Source organism: Acomys minous (assembly GCF_964271855.1).
Source record: "Acomys minous genome assembly, chromosome: 16".
Lineage (NCBI taxonomy): Eukaryota > Metazoa > Chordata > Mammalia > Rodentia > Muridae > Acomys > Acomys minous.
Window position 1 is genome coordinate 12,921,921 of NC_140498.1, and position 17,899 is coordinate 12,939,819.

Below are 17,899 nucleotides of genomic sequence, written 5' to 3' on the forward strand. Positions count from 1 at the left end.
AAGACCCACTCACTCAAGGACTCCAGGCTTCTGTAGGTCTCCAGCATCACGTCCCTGTAGAGCTGCCTCTGAGTGTCATCCAGGTCCTGCCACTCCTCCCAGGTGAAGTCCACGGACACATCCTCAAAGGACACCAGCCCCTGAAATGAAGCAACTTCCTCAACCCAAGCCTTCAGCCGTGGGTCACAGACAGGAACACAGGAAGTCACTGCTCTCCACAAGCATAATTTACACAAGATGTACATGTAAGTTTTCTTATCATGGAAGAAAAAAAATGATCTGCAAAATGACTTACAGACATATCAGTTTAGTAATGATGAGACACAAGAGGTAGAAAAAGTAAGCAATTGATAATTCCTTGTTTTCACACTGAAGTACACGTCTGACTCCAACAACCGCAATAACAAGGAGTCAATGTTCCCATGTTATTTATAAAGTACAGTCATAAGCAACCACATATGCCCATCCAAAATGTAAAGACCTGCTAGATCCAACAGAAATAAGCATCACTAGCATCCTGTAAGGCAATATATACACAAGCAGAAGCCAGTAAAAACTGGTTAGCTCAACACCTCGACATTCTGAAAGTCATTCCATGAAAGGAGAGAAGAGGATCTTAAGGCAGAGCCAGAGGGGAAGCATCACCTCACAATGAGAAACACACCAAGGCACAAGAACACAGAATGGAAGCCATGCAATGTGGTAAGCTGCACAGATCCCACCTCCAGAAGGCTGGCTGAGGGCGGGGGGACCAAGAGTTAGAGGCCAGCCAGTGATGTCTAGGCAGACAAAAGAGGTTAAAATAAAGAATTGGAAACTCATCACAGAAGGAAACACAAAGCAAAAAATAAAGAGTAGGATTTTTCACTAATTCCCATGCTCTTTGATAAAAATACCAGTTTGCTCCCCAGCTATTTCCAGATGCAATTATGTAGGAACTGACGCTGTAGCTATGTGACGTGAAGGAAGGGGGCAATCTGTGGGAAGAAAACAATATACCTTTTTATCCTGTGGTTTTGAGAACCCATGACAATTTGCTCCCTATGTTCTTTTGGAGCGCAGGCAAATAAGGTGGTATGGATAGATCCAGAACAGACCACGCACCGCTATTCCCACTTCACCTCAGCCGAGTCAGGACTAGCCGACACTGCATAAGGAAACATCTGCATGTGATCTGCCATCTCTGATCAGCTTTTGTAGTTGAGGCCTGGTACCTGCTTAGACAAGCAGCAGCATTCGAGAGTTGTGAATGAGAAAGAGGGGGTAATGGCTGCTTATTCTCTGAGCATGATACATCAGAGAGGCTGCCAGCCATCGCCAGCAAGACCAAACCTTCTGGGGAACAGAACGAGAAGTTCCTAAAGGAGAGATAAGCTTGGAAAGCAATGGCCGAGGAGCTACCAGGGTGCAGGACCAGAACCCTATTTTGGCAAGTGTCCAGTTAAGACCATTCACCACAGCTGCCTGAGACTCTGAGACCGTAGGAAGGTGATGCTTCTCAAGGTTTGCCCCTTCAGCCTATTACCTGTTATACTATGCACGGGGTAGGTTGGAATGTGTCTGTAAGTGCCAGATGCCTGAAATAAGAGTAGTCAGAGTGGATGCTAACTGAATTCCTGGTATCATTTTGAGATACAAGACAGAAAGCACAGTGTGCTAAAAAGATGGTACCTTGGATGTGCTGGCATATGTGTGTGGAAAAGGATTCCAGGGCATGGTGGCCACAGTACCTAGGAAAGCATCTACAGAAGTGATGTGCCACCTCTGGTGACCTTTTGAAGCTGGCAGCTGGTTTGCTGCTCTCTTCCTCACTGACTAGCAACTCCAGGAAGACCACTCTGTGATGCTACTGCGGCCACAGATCTGATAATGACCTTGCTTATGTAATGTCACCAAAGTTGGAGTTGTTGCTTATCAGAACACAGCCTACGCTACAGCTTCTGCCATCTGAGGAGACACAAGACTACATCCACTAGAGAAGATCCAGGCGCGAGCATGGACTGTGGAACATGGCAAGCACCCACGCATGCACACTGACCTCAGTTTATGGCTTACACTGACTGGATACAAACAAGAATTCTGGGTATTTTCAATGAGGAAATAGCTTTCTAGAAGGAAGTAGAGTCAATAAACACACCACTATAATATAAGCCGAGAAACCTTAATTTATATATATATATATTAATTAGGTCTCAAGACAAGGAAACAGCATTACCAAAGACTCAGTCACTTCTGAAAATGTTTACTTCCTAATTATATTCCTAAGAAAAATTACAAAAAATATTAGCATCCAAAATATTTGTTTGATACACGTGAACATACATAAAAACATTCCTGGAAAATGATCTACCATAGCAAACTTGTTATAAAACAGAAACAACTGACACGACTACAGTCTTCATTTCTGTAACTGGTTGAGTGTGTGTGTGTGTGTGTGTGTGTGTGTGTGTGTGTGTGTGTGTGTTAGCTCATTATCTACTTCTAGTACTAACTCTGTATTTTCCCAGTCTTCAGCAAATGTCTCAGCAGACCTTGTTTCTTTACTAAGAGGCTTGACCCACATAGAGATACTTGATCTTAATTTGTATTTGCAGTCCTGCCTGACAGGGTTGTTTTGGCCACTAAAGGGCATAGTTATACTAAGAGATGCCTTAGGGATCTCCTGTACTCTACACATTCTCTTCCCTTCACAGTTTGCATATGGAATGCCCCATACAGCATGTGATTTCAAATGTGTGGAGCTACTTTGAAGGCTGTGGAAGGTTCAGGAGGCAGGGTCTGGCTGGTGGACATAGCCTGGAAAGGGAGGGTCTTTGAAGGTTATACCTGCCCCTGGTTCCCACTGCTCTCTCAGGTTCCAGGTCTGCCATGGTGTGAACAGCTGCTCCTCTTCACACTGTCACCTCCACTGATGGGGCCACTCCAACCTGCCATCACTGCCATGATGGACTGACACCTCTGAAACAATGAGCCAAAATAAATCTTTCCTCCCCTATGTGGTTTCTTTCGGGTATCTGGTCACAACACAACAGTAATGAACACCCTCCCTTACCGCCACTGTAGACTAGTCCCTTGGTAATCTAGATTACTCAGCAAAACCAGCCCTATTGGCTTGGAGCTATAGAAGTCAAGTGCTCAGGATAAAACCAGTTCCTCCAGCTAAACAGATCATGGTTGTGGCTCTTGGTACAAACACTGCCTTTCTCAATGTAAGGCAGCCAGGCCAGCGGAGCACTTGGTCATGGGGAAGAGAAACAAATAGTCCTAGCAGCCGGGTGTGGTGGTGCATACCTTTACGCCCTGCACTTGCAAAGCATGCTGGTCTTGAACTCATAGACCGCCGGCCTCTGCTTTGCAAGTGCAGGGCGTAAAGGCTGTGAGTTCAAGACCAGCATGGTTTACAGAGCAAGTTCCAGGTCAACCAAGTGAGACGTGTTTGAGACCATGTCTTTCAGGGTGCCTAGTGCTACTAGTTCACTTTTGATGAGGTCATAGGAGACACAAATATTCTTTCTATTATCCAGCTAGCGTGTCAAATCTCCTGTTCCCAAGAATGTTTAACCTCAATTTTTAAATCCAGTGTTCGTTCTAAGCTACTGGCCGTAAACTGGAAGCACTGTGTAGGTCAGGTCAGTGGAGGGAACGGTGTGTGCTGCTTTCCTCAGCTTTACGGATACTCTGGCTTCTGTCTATGGGGAACATCAGGTAACCTGTTGAGGCTGACCCAATGTACTTGTACCCTTTGCAGAGGACCCCATCACTCCTGCAGCTGGTCCTGTTTCCCGTGTTTAAAATGATGCCAAGACATTTTTGAGCAAGGAATAGAGTTTGCATGATCTACAAACTAATGGAAGTACTGAAGTGAAAGGCATAAGCAAGCCACGCACATTACTCACATCTGTGCTCCTGTCCTGCTTATGCTCTGTGTGCCTCTCTCTTGACTCTTACTCAAATGGTATCCCACTAACTTCTGCTTCCTCCCGCTTATTCCCACGGCTTTCACCATGCCCGCCTGTTAGCAGCACAGCTCCTCAGCGCTCACACATCACCACTGAGGAAACAAGACCTTTCCAGTCTGGGAGACGAACAGTTCCAATGTGAGCAAAAGTATGTATCTGTCTTTAGGCAACCACACTTCCTCACCACCTACAGCATCACGTACTGTCACTGGCGCAAGAACGAACAAACACAGCGAACAGGAATAGCAACTCAAAACACTAGACCTCAGGGAGAAAAGGAGGGGAAAGGGAGGGAGGGAAGAAAAAGAAGGGTCCAGAGAGGGGAAAAAAATCCCCTCCTTTCAGCATATTCATCAAGTCCACAAGGCAGATTTTATCATTACAATATGCAAGTAAAAAACAGAGAGTGCGACTTCCATTTTGAAAAGGGAGCCTGAGGTGCCTTTGCACGTCAGCACAGCAGTCGAAACTTATGATCTGAAAGCTGAGCAGGCAGACCGTGCTGCTGCAAACTCAAGCCGAAGGGCTGGATCACGGAGGTCCTCTAAGGTGGGATGAGTTGGGGGGCTGAGCAGAACGAAAGGATAAGCCATGACGAAGAGAGAGAAAGAACTCAGACCATAAGAAAGCAGCAGCAACACCAGGGCAGAAACTGAAACGAAGAGCTTCCGGATGAGGACGGTGCGCAGCGGGTGGAGAACGAGGTCTCCACCTGACTGTGACGCGCCGATGAGAATCTGAACCGGTGAGCGCGTAGAGGGGAAGATGTGACCAGGAAAGACAAACTGTTACTAGAAACATGTTTGGACACTGTTATGACCTAATACACGCCCAAGCAGAGAAAAAAAAAGTAGGCAGAGAAATGAAGGGCTCGCAGTACATTTTCTTCATACACTCCCGGTCTCATGTGACATAAGCAGGGGGCTTCTAAAAGCTGTCTGGGACTACACAGCTCTACCCAGCAAAGAAAACCCGTTTGAACCATCTGAGTTTGAGCACCCGTGAACTGACATCACTGAACGCTGTGCTCAATTCCAGGCCGGGAGCGCAGCTCTGCCCGCATCACGCATATCCACCAAGTCTGTTTAGGCGTCGCAAGACATGAGAAGTTGGCACCTTCTCTTTCTGAGTCAATCCAAGCCCTACAACAAGCAGACCTTTGTGCCACCACGTCAGGAGAAACAGAGCCAACGTGCACGTGACTTAATCACTCTCCGAAAGACCTTGTAATGTGGCTCTGTCAGGACACCCAGTGCTACCATCTGCGGATATGCAGCTGACACTTTATTTATTCTTCCATTCCAATTTTCAAAAGTCCTAAGGTACAACGTAAAACAAGGCGAGGCATAAATCCACAACTTACCTCAGAGGTGTCCATTGTCCTAACTCTTTCAGACGGGAGAGGACTGTGCAATCACGGCTGGAAGAGAGAGGGTCAACAGAAATGATCTCACTAGATGCGCCTCGCTTTCAGATTCCAATGCAAAACGCACAAAACGCACAGACAGTTGCTGAGGGACAAAGCCATAAGACGACAAAACTGCTTCCCTGTGTGGAAACTGCCACAACATTGTTGAAGGAGCACCAACCATTTTATTAAATGGTAGAGATTCACCATTCAACTATGCACAGGTTAATGGAAATATTTGCTGTTTGCTTAGTAACTCTGCTATAAAAGTAGTAGTAGTAGTGATAATAATAATAACAACAACAATAATAATTAAAACATTATTTAATGCAATGTTTTAATGATGAGTGTTTAATGAACATTATTAAGGCACAGAAATTAAGTTACAGAAACATACTTAGGCAACATTACTTCATTTCCTGTCATTTTAGTACAGTTCAATATAGATACACTATGTGGAACTGCACAGCTACAACCACTAGCACCATCTCTTGCTTTACATTTAAATTGCATAGAAAGCTGTCACACCCAGTCTAGATAGCTTCCTCCCAAGACTACATTGGCAAAATTGAACACTGAGTATATTGACTGCAGGACTTTAGGAGTGATGTTTCACAATGGCTGGTCTCCCTCCCACAAAGTCCCTTGCTCTGGCCAGTGTAGCTACAACAAATGTGACCTGCACAGATTTTAACATGATTTTTCCCCCCCAGGGGAACTGGCGGAGATGACAACTTTATGTCCCTACACCCCCTGCTTCTATAGATACCGTTCTTTAAAGAGTATTAAAGTTCTTCACTTTACACTGGAAGAAAAAGAACAAGGCTCCAGGAAGCCACAGTTCTGGGTGTGGATCCAAGGAGCTGAAACCACAATAAGATCGCGACACTCCTCCGAGAACCCTGCTGTGTCATAGGTTTTCCCTCCAGACACAACAGGTCTCCACTGCCACCCTAGTGTAAGATGCCCTTGGCAATGAAGACCGAAGTGATGGCTCTGTCTGCAGTAACTGTGGTCTGACTAATGCTCCAAAGTTAGAGGCTCCTCAACGTCCTCCCTACCAGGGTCCCATTTGGTCAAGGGACTGACTCCTCACTGCCTTCCTCTACAGTGAAGCCCTCACAAAACATTACAATGTCAGGGCGCAAGTCCTTTTGAACTGCAGCGTGGGGGACACACACTTGGCCACCTGGTGGAGGGAGAGCTAAGCTCAGGAGCCGCAGATGAATTTAAGCAATCAGGCCCTCCCTCCATCAGGACCAGGCTGAGCATGGAGACAGGTGGTGAGCTCAGCCCAGCGCAGGTTCCCAGCCCAGCACCGTCTGCACCCGGAACAGTCGAGAAGATGAGGACCGATCCCAGCCAGCTTCCCGCCGGTTCCCGAGACAGGGCACTCACCTCTGTGCCGACGTCAGCCTCCCTGTGGCTATCACCCACCAAAAGAGAGCGTAGGACCAAACAGCCAAGGCAGGACCTCGGCGGAAACCGGAAGCAACAGGGCGGAGCCGGAGACAAATAAGGAAAGCACGCCCCATCACGGAGCGTGGGCCTGATTGGGCAGATCCAGAGACACTGCCGTGATTGGATAGAATCCATTGAGTGACAGTAAACATTACCAATCGTTGATGGAACAAGGCTGACTGGCGGGTTCTAATTACCACTTTATTCTGTGATTCTGTAACTATGACTTTTCCTGATTCAACCGGCGACATCGTTAAGTATATTTCTTTCTCTACCTGGCTATCCCATATAGCATGGCGTCCTTCAGGTTAATCTGTGTTATGTGACAGGGTTTTGCTGTTTTTGAGATGCACTTCATTGTAGATATTCACCCTTTTTATCCTCCATATACCTGTGGATGAATAATTTCCATACCTTGACCCCTATGCATAGTCCTATAATAACCATAGCATGCAGAAATAAATAGCACATTGACATGAAATCCCTTATTTATATGTTCAGAATTGAAATTGTTGGTTGTTACAGTAGTTGCATTTTTAAATTTTTTTGCCTTTATTCTTTTCTTTTTTCTTTTTTTACATATACATTTATATTATTACACATATATACAATAAACTATCTACAGCAAGAAGAACCATGAAACAACCAGGAGTTATATAAATGCTACATTCATAGTGTTTGGGCTATTTGTATTTGGCAGCCTTGAAGAGAACATCTTTCCTATCTTGGTGTGTCTAAAATTCTGAATGTGAATCAATATCTATCATATCTCATCTTTTTTATTTAATTAATTTATTCAGATTACAACTCAGTTGTTATCCCATCACTTGTATCCTCCTGTTCCTCCCTCCCTCCCTCCCCTAGATCTAAGACCGAAGGGGATCTCCTCAGTAGTTGCATTTTAATCTTTTTGAGGAACCTTCACATTTTCCATAATGGACATCTACCCATCCACTTTCAGCTCCTCTACACATTCTCAGCAACACTTGCCAACTTTTCCATTACTGATAAATTCACTCATACAAGTGGCAACTTATTGTGGTTTTAATTTGCATTTTTCCTGGGATTTGCTGGGGTTTACCATTTGCATCCCCCCCAACTGGCCAGTTTATATTTTGTATCACACACACACATAAAATCATATAAAACTTTTCCTTAACAGGTAATATCCATTGTAGTCTTTCTTATAATATATACCCTAAGATTTACTCATTGTTCAATTTGCTTTCATATAATTATAATAGATTTGAGCATAGTTACATCACCGCTATTTCTCTGGCTTGTTCTACTTTTCTCTTGCCAAAGTTTTGTTACTCTTTCTAAACATTTCCCCTGTATTTTCTTTTTTTAAATTATACTTTTATTTTATTACTCATGTATAAAACAAACTACATACAGCAGAGAGAACCATGTGACAATCATGAGAATAATGAGTTCTATACATGTTACATTCATAGTGACTTGGCCATCTGCATTCGTCTCGTTTGAAGTAAGTGGTTTTTCCTGCCTTGTTGTGTCTACATTTCCAAATGAGATTCAATATCTATGTTATCTCAACTCTAATAGCTTAACTTCTTTATCTTGATCTAAAACGATCTTCCCCTCTATTTTCAATGGCTAAAAGCACTTGCTGCTCTTTCAGATGGCCAGCCCAGTATCTTCTTTGGGCAACTTACAACCTTTATAACTGCATTTCCAGAGATCCAATGCTGTCTTCTATCCTTCATGGACACACACACACACACACACACACACACACACACACACACACTCACACCACACACACACACAGAGAACACACAAATAAAAATAAAGCCAAGTTTTCACTCCCAACCATGCAACTTGTGTTTTGGAATCTGGCCTACTTTGCTTATGTATAAAGATGCCCAGTTCCAGCGTTTTGGTAAGACATGTCCATGTTCTGCATCCGTTTTCAGGTTATATGTCGGCAAGCTGTCATACCTAACTTTAAAAATGATTTTAAAATGATTTAATTGTATGTATGTGTGTACCAAGTGCATGTCTAAGCCTGTGGAGTTAAAAAGAGGCATCAGACGTACAGATGGCTGTGGACTGCCATGTGGGAGCTGGGAACACGTGTTCATTTTAATAAAGTGAAATAATTAGGTATTTGACCAAAAGAGCATGAGGTAGGACAAAGGATACATCTAGTTTCAATTCTACATGAATAAAGATAAACATTCACCCAGGTCTCACAGTCTCGGGTATTCACAGTCTCGGGTATTTGTTAGTCTCGTCTTCACCAGCAACGCCTCAATACCAAGATGGTGAAGGGAACTCACCTGCCACTGAACCCTGTCTTTCTTCCTCTAGCTTGAAGATGGTGTTCCTAGTGGTGGTGGTTTGACTAGGAATGGCCCCCATTGGCCATGAGTGTGAATAATTGGCCCATACGGAGTGGCACCATTGTGACCTTATTGGGGTGGGTGTGACCTCGTTGGAAGAAGAGTGTCACTGTGGGGGTGGGCCTTGAGGTCTGCTATGCTCAAGCCAGGCCTACTGTGGAACACAGTCGCCTTCTTCTGCCTGCGGGTTAAGATGTAGAGCTCTCAGCTCCTTCTCCGGCACCGTGTCTGCCTGCGTGCTGCCGTCTTTCCTGCTATGACACGAATGGACTAAACCTCTGCAACTGTAAGCCAGCCTCAACAAAATGTTTTCCTCCATAAGCACTGCTGTGGTCATACTGTCTCTTCACAGCAATAGAAACCCTAACTAAGGCACTAGTGAATGAAGATGTGCCTCTGTGGGACTTTCCCTCAGGGTGACACATGTTTCCGTATGGAGCAGGCCACTTCTACCGTTTGAGCCTCGAACAGGACCAGGTCCAGTCCTTGAGGGCTTCTGTGATGCTCTTCAGGCTCTGAGCACCGTCCTTAGATGATCAGGCCACCACAGAGCCCCTGTGTGACAAGGGTCAAGGTGAATGCAAGAAGCTGGACCCAAGCCTAGGAAGAGCAGGAGGGGAGGTACAGAGAGATGCTCATGGTCACTTCACATAGGTCTGTGTACTAAGCAGCCTGCACGAATCCCAGCCATCTTAGTCACTCATGAAATTGTGACACAAAATGTACCTTGAAAGATGGGGCCGCTTCTCCGAGGGGAGAGGACAGTGAGTACGAAAATTAAAACCAAAATTCCTTTTGAATCAGTCGAGGTGGAAAGTTTGCATTCTACCCGAGAGGCACTTGAGAAGTGCCGAATGGCAGAAGTTAGAGCCAGAGAATGTTTTACCTCTGGGGCAGACGCGTGATAAGCAATGGGCCTACATTAATATGGTCCTCCAGCCCACATGAGCCGGGAAAGCCGGGGAAGACAAAGTGACATCAGAAATGAGCATGGGGCCATTTGTCCCCTTCCATGTTCTTCTGGACAAGTGAGTCTATCATACTATCTCAGTGTGTTTCTGGTTTTTTTTCTCTTTCATGTGTATCTGTGTGTGGTGTACCTGTATGTGCGCATGCGTGTTTGCATCCGTCTGGGTGTGTCTGTAGATGGAGGCCTTTACCATCTGAGCAATCTTGCTGTCCCACACATTCCTCGATTTCTTAGCTTTTAGTTTGCATGTATTTACCTAAATGGAATTATAGGTAGGATATAGTTGCATCTATTAAAAAGATCTAATCTATCTATCTATCTATATATTTTTTTTTGGCAGAGGGTTTTCTCTGTATAACAGCTCTGACTGTCCTGGAACTCGCTCTGTAGACCAGGTTGTCCTTGAACTCATGGAGAGCCACCTGTCTCTGCCTTCCAAGTGCTAGGATTAAAGGTGTGTGCCACTACCGCTGGCCTAAAGGGATTTTTTTTTTTTTTTTTGGTTTTTTGTTTGTGTTTTTTTTTGTTGTTGTTGATGTTCCTTTTCTGTTCTTTGGTATTTTTCTCCCTGGATTTCTGAGAAATTATACGCACTGAATCCAGGCTTAGAGATCCTTGTGAGGAGCCATGGGGACACTGGGAACCGAACTCGGGTTGTCTGGTCCTTTGCTAGAACAAGCCATGTTCGTTATCTTTTTTTTTTTAAGCAGGGTCTTACTGTGTAGACCTGGGTGGCCTAGAACTTATACCATATAGACAGAGAAGTCTCAGAGAGGTCCATTTGTCCTCACCTCCAAAATTCTGGGGCTAAAGGCATGAGCAATGATGCGTGGCTACTCTGTCTTTTAACAACACAGTTTGATAATTTATATTTAAAATCATTATTGACGGAATTAGATTTAACTCTATCATATTTGTAAATGTTTCACAATTATTTTCCATTTCTATCATCTTTCTGTATTCTATTTGCTTTCGTTTTTCTTTTAGCATATTAGTTATACTTGAGTTTCTAAAATGCACATTTTTTAAAACTTAGACCAACTTAAAAATAACACTGTAGCACCACTTTTTATGTAATGTAGACATGTAAGAGAATACGTAAGAGGAACTTCATCCAGTGTTAGATTAAAAAAAGCAGAAAGCACTAGCAATAAATTGTTTATCTTCACATTCTCCTTGTGTATTTGATTCTGTCATATGGACTGCGTGAGAAAACATATTTATTTCTGTATAACTCAATGATAATTTAAGAGAGGGAAATGTCCAAACATTCTGGACGTTTAAAATCACAGATTATAATCACATCTCTGTTGAGAAGAAAGTTAACTATTTTCAGTGTTAGATTTTAGATGTTTGACTTGAGACTCATAGCACCCAACATTAAGGGAAGTTTCCAGAAACCAAATTTTATAAATACCCCAAGAACACTAAACCCTGGTGGGTCCCCTCTGTAATCCCTACTTGGGAAGCTGGAGCAAAAAGGTCAAGGTCATTCTTGACTACATACTGAGTTCGAGGCCACTGGGCCACTTGAGGTCTTGTCCTTAAATCAGAAACCAGGGCCCAGAGAGGTGGCTCAGAGGGTAGGTGCACTGGCTGCTCTTCCAAAGGACTGTTGTTCAATTTACAGCATTTGCATGGTGGCTCACAAACACCTGTAACTTCAGCTCAAAGAACTGTAGCTTTCTTCTGACCTTCATGGACCCAAGATCAAAATGGTGCATGGACACACACGGAGGCAAAACACCCATACACATACCATAAAAATAAAGGAAAAAATAATAATCAAACCAAGAATGACAGGAAAAGATCAACTCTGAAATACATAGGAGGAGGCCACATTTCTCATAAATTCATTTGAGTAAAATTTTAAATAGGAAGGAATTCAATAAATATCTCGTTGGAAAATGGACAGTATCCAGCTATAAACACACATATACAAAGGCAATACCCTTAGCTAAGAGACAAAGGACCATTAAAAAAAAACCAATCATGTTGCAGAGCTTGTCTGAGAGACAGTGACATTGGCAGTGAGAACAGCTGCCCCTGAAGTAGGTACAACCCAAAAGGCAAGCACATTTGAGAATTGTGATGACGATGCTTATCACCGACATAGTCAGCTCACTTGTATGGTTAGTAGAGGACACCCAGTGTTGACCCAACCATAGCACGTTATTCGCAGTGAGACAGAGGGAGAGATAGAGGACGTGGTTAAGAATAGCAAGTCTATTCCACATGGGGCCTTCCCAGCTGCTCAGTAAAACCAGTGCTCCTGAGAGCTCTGCCATAGCTCCAGAGCCTGGAAGGAGGGAGCTGAGCAGGCCCAGATGGCTGGCCATTTCCTTGTGTGTAAACTCAGGTTCTGCAAACAGAGATGAAAACATGAGTGAATGACTGCCTAGGCCACCCTGTAGTACAAGACTGGATGATTAGAAAGCAGTTTTGCATAGGGTTGAACACCAACTACCAAACAGCGTCATCAGCTGAACATGGGTCAGACATCTCTGGTGGCAGACACATTTTTCTTTGTCTTTCTGTCTCAAGAATCTATCTAGGTATACTTTTTTTTATACTTAAGTCATTCAGTTCTGTTATTTCTTAGAACATTCTGAGATACATTGTTTAATTTTTTAAAAAAATGTTACTATTTACTTGTGTGCCTATACGTAGGTAAGTACACATGGGTCTGGATGCCCACGGAGGCCAGTAGAAGGTCCCAGCATCCTCTGGAGCTGAAAAGTCACTGCAGGGACTGTGGCGGCCTCCTGCAAGGTCTGTAACTGGCCTGATCAGCAATGTCAAGTGTCCCAGGAAGGGCGAGGGGTTTGGGGTGTGCAGATGAAACACTTGGCTCCAACCACAGGCATCAGAGCCTAGAGCCACGCACTGGAGTCTTCTAGGACTCAGTGCTTCTCTCCACAATAAAGTTTCTGTAGAGCAAACTTCATATCTTTGTTCCTCAGACAATAGACAAGTGGATTCAAAGAAGGGGTGAGGACAGAGTAGAAAATAGACGCCAGGCGGCCCTGGGTCGGGGAGTATCGCGAGGCAGGTCTAAGGTACATGAAGCTGCCAGTTCCATAAAACAAGATGACTGTGGTCAGGTGAGAGGAGCAGGTAGAAAAGGCCTTCCACCTGCCATCCACTGAGGGGATGTGAAGAACTGTGGATGCGATGCCGACATAGGAGAGGACGGTGAGGGCGAAGGAGCTCATGACGACGCAACTGCTCACCGCAAAGCCCACCTCCTCATTGAGACGGTAATCGGCACAGGACAGTCTCATGACCGGAGGGATGTCACAGAAGAAGTGTTCAACAACATTGGGTCCACAGTAGGGGAGGGAGAAGGTATTGAACGTGTGGAAGGCTGAGTAGATGGCTCCACTCACCCAGGCAGTGGCCACCAGCTGAGAACAACACTTCTGGCTCATGATGGTTCCATAGAGCAGTGGTCTGAGGATGGCCAGGCACCGGTCATAAGCCATGGCCGTGAGCAGAAAGCATTCAGTAGCAGAGAGTGTGATAAATCCATAGAGCTGTGCTACACACTCGAGATAGGAGATGACCCCTGTCCCTGTGAAGGATATGACCACTGCCTTGGGGATGGTGGCCGAGGTGTAGCACGTGTCCAGGAAAGATAAATTCTTCAGGAAGAAATACATGGGTGAGTGGAGCCTACTGTCTCTCATCACAGCTGTGATGATGGAGATGTTCCCCAGGAGGCCAAATGTGTAAACAAGCAAGAAAAATGGGATGACCACCAATCTCAGCTGTGGGGTGTCTGAGAAGCCCCTGAGGATGAAGTGAGTCACTCTTGTGTGATTGGACATGTCTGCTCAAATTGTGTTCAGATACAGTGCCAGATGCAGCTAAGGGAGGGGACAGAAATCACAGGCAGGCTCAGAGCATGTGTATGTAGGTCCGGGTTGTCTATAGAGGCATGGCTTTTTTTTTTTATCAGAAAGCTAACACGATGAAGCAGCTTGTCTAAATGGTATTTTGATGAATCTGTGGACTCAAGTGCGAGAGAGCTTAGTGTGTGGATAAACATAACCGCCCCAGTGCTCACTGATGCCGAATGTGCTGATGCTGAATGTGCAGCCTGCTGATTAGCTTTAATAGAATACGCTGCATCCAAGAAAATGTCTGCTGCTCTGAGCCCATTTCCTGGTTATCAGCAGCTCCAGAGAAGATATTGGCCACCTGTGGCTGAACAGGGTTCCCACTCTTGTCCTGCGTTCCCACCTCCCTTGACTGACTGCACTATGCTTGCCTGAGGGCCTCCCTATCACTTCCATGTCAGCTGGGAGGAAGGAATGCAGGCTTGTGGAGGGGCAGTGAAAGCACTGGCTGCAGCCTGGGTGCTGTACCAGAGTCCGGGCAGCTGGCAGCAGCAGTGTGGGGATTTCCCTTGGAAAAGGCAAACATGCACAGTGCTTGGGAAAGGGCAAAGTTTGTAGAAAGTAAAGCTGCGGGCTGGTGCGATGGCTTAGAGGTTAAGAGCACTAGCTGTTCTTCCGAAGGACCCAGGTTCAATTCCCAGCACCCCCATGACAGCTCACAGCTGTCTGTAACTCCAATTCCAGGCCATCTGATATTCTCACACAGACATAACATTCAGGCAAAACACCAGTGCAAATAAAATAAAAATAAATGTCATTTAAAAGAAAAACAGAAAGTACAGCTGCTGTGTACTTAGAGTGGGACAGACGTGGCTGGGATTTTACCTGGAATTTCTGATATAGCTTAGCAGATGTCCCATCAAATGGGAGGAGAAATATTAGAAGGAGCTGGGTAGAGATGAGGGGGTACAGAGGTCCTAGTATGAGGTAAGGCACCTGTACACATATTTAAATCAAAGGAGCGCTCTCTTAATAGAGTCTGGAGCTCCATTGAAAATCAAAGTCTTTTCTTGCTGAGTCTCAATCTTCGTTGGCCTTAACCCAGTTTCCTCACACTTTCTCTACTGACTCCCTAGAGCTGATGTTGTTTGCACTAGTCCATGAACGTACATGTACCAAAAGCTTAATGGTAGATTCATTTGCATTCGTCCTCGGATGTGAATATAATTTCAGAGAGAGTATGTTGTTCCTGTAGTCAAAAAATCAGGAAAAAAACATGCATCAAAATGTAAGTTAGGGCTGGGCAGTGAAGGCGTAAGCCTTTAACCCCAGCACTTGGGAGGCAGAGGCAAGGTAGAACTCTGAGTTTAAGGCCAGTCTAGTCTACAAAATGAGATCCAGGACAGCTAGGACTACCCAAAGAAACCCTGTCTTAAAACACACACATACACACACACACACACACACACACACACACACACACACACACATCTATCTATCTATCTATCTATCTATCTATCTACCATCTATACATCTTAGGTTTCAAAATAGAATAGAGTTAAGCCAGAGGCGTAACTTTGTGCCTTTTGTTTAGGGTAGTTCTGGGTGCCGGAGAGGGTCAAGTGGGCTGCCTGAACTCGGGCAGCTCAGGGTGATCCCAAGCAGAGGTGTGCTCCATCTCACAAGGGTCCTATTTGCATTTGTCCACAATTGCCTTCCCTGAGTTTTTCCTTATGGCGTCTCTCTAAGGTCTTTATTCCTGCTCTTCAGACACTGGTGCCACCTCAGCCTTCCAAGTAAAGATGCACTGTTTTCTCTTTCATGATTTTAGTCATCTCCACAAAGACTGGATGCCCACCCAATCTAGTGACCCAGTCTAGCGAGGCTTTCTCTGTACAGCCCCGCCACCATTACCCAATGACTCCAGTCCAGGTGTCAGGAATCCAGTGTGTAACACGGATGAATAACTTCCCGCTTAAGCAGAATTCTGGGAGGCCCTCACAGTTTCTAAAAGCAGCTGGTGCATTGTACCTGCCTAATAAATCTGGCCCTTGTTTGCTCTTTCCTCTGTCACTTTGTTTTTGTTTTTGTTTTTGTTTTTGGAGACAAGTTCACCCCATGCCAACACAGTCAGTCCCAGCTCTGCTTTGGCTGTGAGATGCACAGGAGTCGGGGCCGTGCAGCAGAGGAAGCAACTCCTGATTCCTGCAAACTCAGCCAGCTAACCACGCACATCTGTGAGAGCAGCTGATAAAAAGGCGCTAATGAAAAGTCTTAGTGAGCTAGTCATTAGTTAGTTGGCCTTGAATCCACTCTCTGGTCAAGAAGGCCTTAAACTTGCAATGCCCCTGCCTGTGCCTCCAAAGTAGCTGGGGCGACAGTCTTGTGCCCTCAGGCCATCGTCAATATTCTGAGTTAGACTGAAGAGTCTTGAACAACTCTAGACACAGTAACTTACAGCCTGCTAAGCAAAAAGCACATATTTTGTCTTGTGCCCAGCTGATATACTAAGATATGCTGGTGAACTCACACTCAGAGTAGTTGTGATATAAAAAATGCTCAGCTTTTTTTCCCCTGAAAACATTTCCTCTAATTTATAGACCTTCAAGTTTCCTAAAAGAAATACAAGTTGGTTAACACACAATAAGCACATCTCTTACAGGAGGCCGAGAGGAGGATTTTGGTTTTTGTGGTTTTTGTTTTAACCTCAACCAGCTCTCACCTGGCAGAACGATGCTCTCTTCCTGTGTCCCAGGGTCATCAAGTGATGGGATGGACAGTCGGAGTGTCTCAGGCAGTATGTCAGCTGCCCTGGCAAGGAGTTGCTGGAGGTGTGGCTGGATGAGGCTCTCGGATTCTATTTGCACGTCTTAAATATTGTGAAGCGATTCATTTGGGAAAGGAGAGAGCGAGCTTTGAGCTGTCTGGGGAGCTCACTCTGGGAATATGTTTGACTCCTGTCAGGTACCCTCGACTCAGATTTCTCGGGGTCCCTATGGGTTAACTTAGAGGACTTAAAATGGAATGTTTCCTGAGGCCACATGAAAAATTCCAGTTAGTACAATAAAACTATGATTTGACTTTCAGGAATCTTGGACCTGAGGTTCTATGAGACAGATATTTATATTAAGACAAAAATATCTGTTTTCTAGTCAGACCACAAATACAGAATTAAATGTCCCGAGCCCATTATTTTCTTTGTCCAGATGCTTAGGGTGCTTAGAAGCATCAGCTAAGCCATAGCACTCGTATATCTGCTACTGTGATCTGTGACCCACTTGGTCACCCAAAGCCTTGTCTCACCTTACAGATACCCACAGATGACATCATTTAGTGTATGCCATGAATGACCATCTGAAGCCTACAACTAATTTTTTTATTGCTTTCAAAAGGATCTTAGCATACCTTTAAATACATCTAGATTGAGGAACAGAAAACAGGGACCAGCACTGACACAGGTGGGAGTAGGAAGATGAAGCTGAGGCCAGCCTGGGATTCATAGCAGAGTCCTGTCTAAAGACAAGCAAAATAAATGTGTGTGTGTGTGTGTGTGTGTGTGTGTGTGTGTGTGTGTGTGTGTGTGTGTGTATGTGCATGTGTGTATGTGTGAGTATGTATTAAAGCTCCTACATTATTGGTGCTTTCTCTGTAGTATCTACTCTAGTACAGTTTGCCTCTTGAGTTTTGTCAAGGTCACTATGGAAACATAAGCACAAAAGGAAACATGCAAACCTAAAGTCTAAAAGTCTATGCAATTTTGCTGTGTGAAGAAGTTCATGTAAGCAAAGCTCCGGTCAAGCAAGACATGAGCATCAGCTCAGGTGTCTTTCATACCTCCTCGCAATCTATGGACCTCCATGGAGAGCTGGAGGTAATCTTACAGCCATAGTTAC

At 44.7% G+C, this 17,899-nt stretch overlaps 2 protein-coding genes across 5 annotated transcripts in view; both read right to left on the reverse strand.

Annotated features, from left to right (window-relative positions):
• The window catches only part of LOC311586984 (zinc finger protein 39-like), a 35,722-nt gene extending 28,854 nt beyond the window's left edge, over positions 1-6,868 (reverse strand). For 2 of the 4 annotated variants that reach the window (XM_084763345.1, XM_084763342.1), the window contains exons 1-3: positions 6,766-6,868; positions 5,323-5,379; positions 14-140 (exon numbers count right to left, since the gene is read on the reverse strand). In XM_084763345.1, the coding sequence (XP_084619471.1) occupies positions 14-140; positions 5,323-5,337 (142 nt within the window). In that variant the 5' untranslated portion in view covers positions 5,338-5,379; positions 6,766-6,868. Of the gene's footprint in view, positions 1-13; positions 141-2,826; positions 2,959-5,322; positions 5,380-6,765 lie in introns of all 4 variants that reach the window. The other 2 variants (XM_084763343.1, XM_084763347.1) reach the window with 2 other exon arrangements.
• A 6,199-nt stretch (positions 6,869-13,067) lies between these two features.
• On the reverse strand, positions 13,068-13,994 carry LOC311586072 (olfactory receptor 5AR1-like; the record flags this gene model as incomplete). Its single annotated transcript, XM_084761884.1, has 1 exon — positions 13,068-13,994. One exon carries the CDS (start codon positions 13,992-13,994, stop codon positions 13,068-13,070), a length of 927 nt encoding a protein of 308 aa, XP_084618010.1.
• Positions 13,995-17,899: the final 3,905 nt, after the last annotated feature.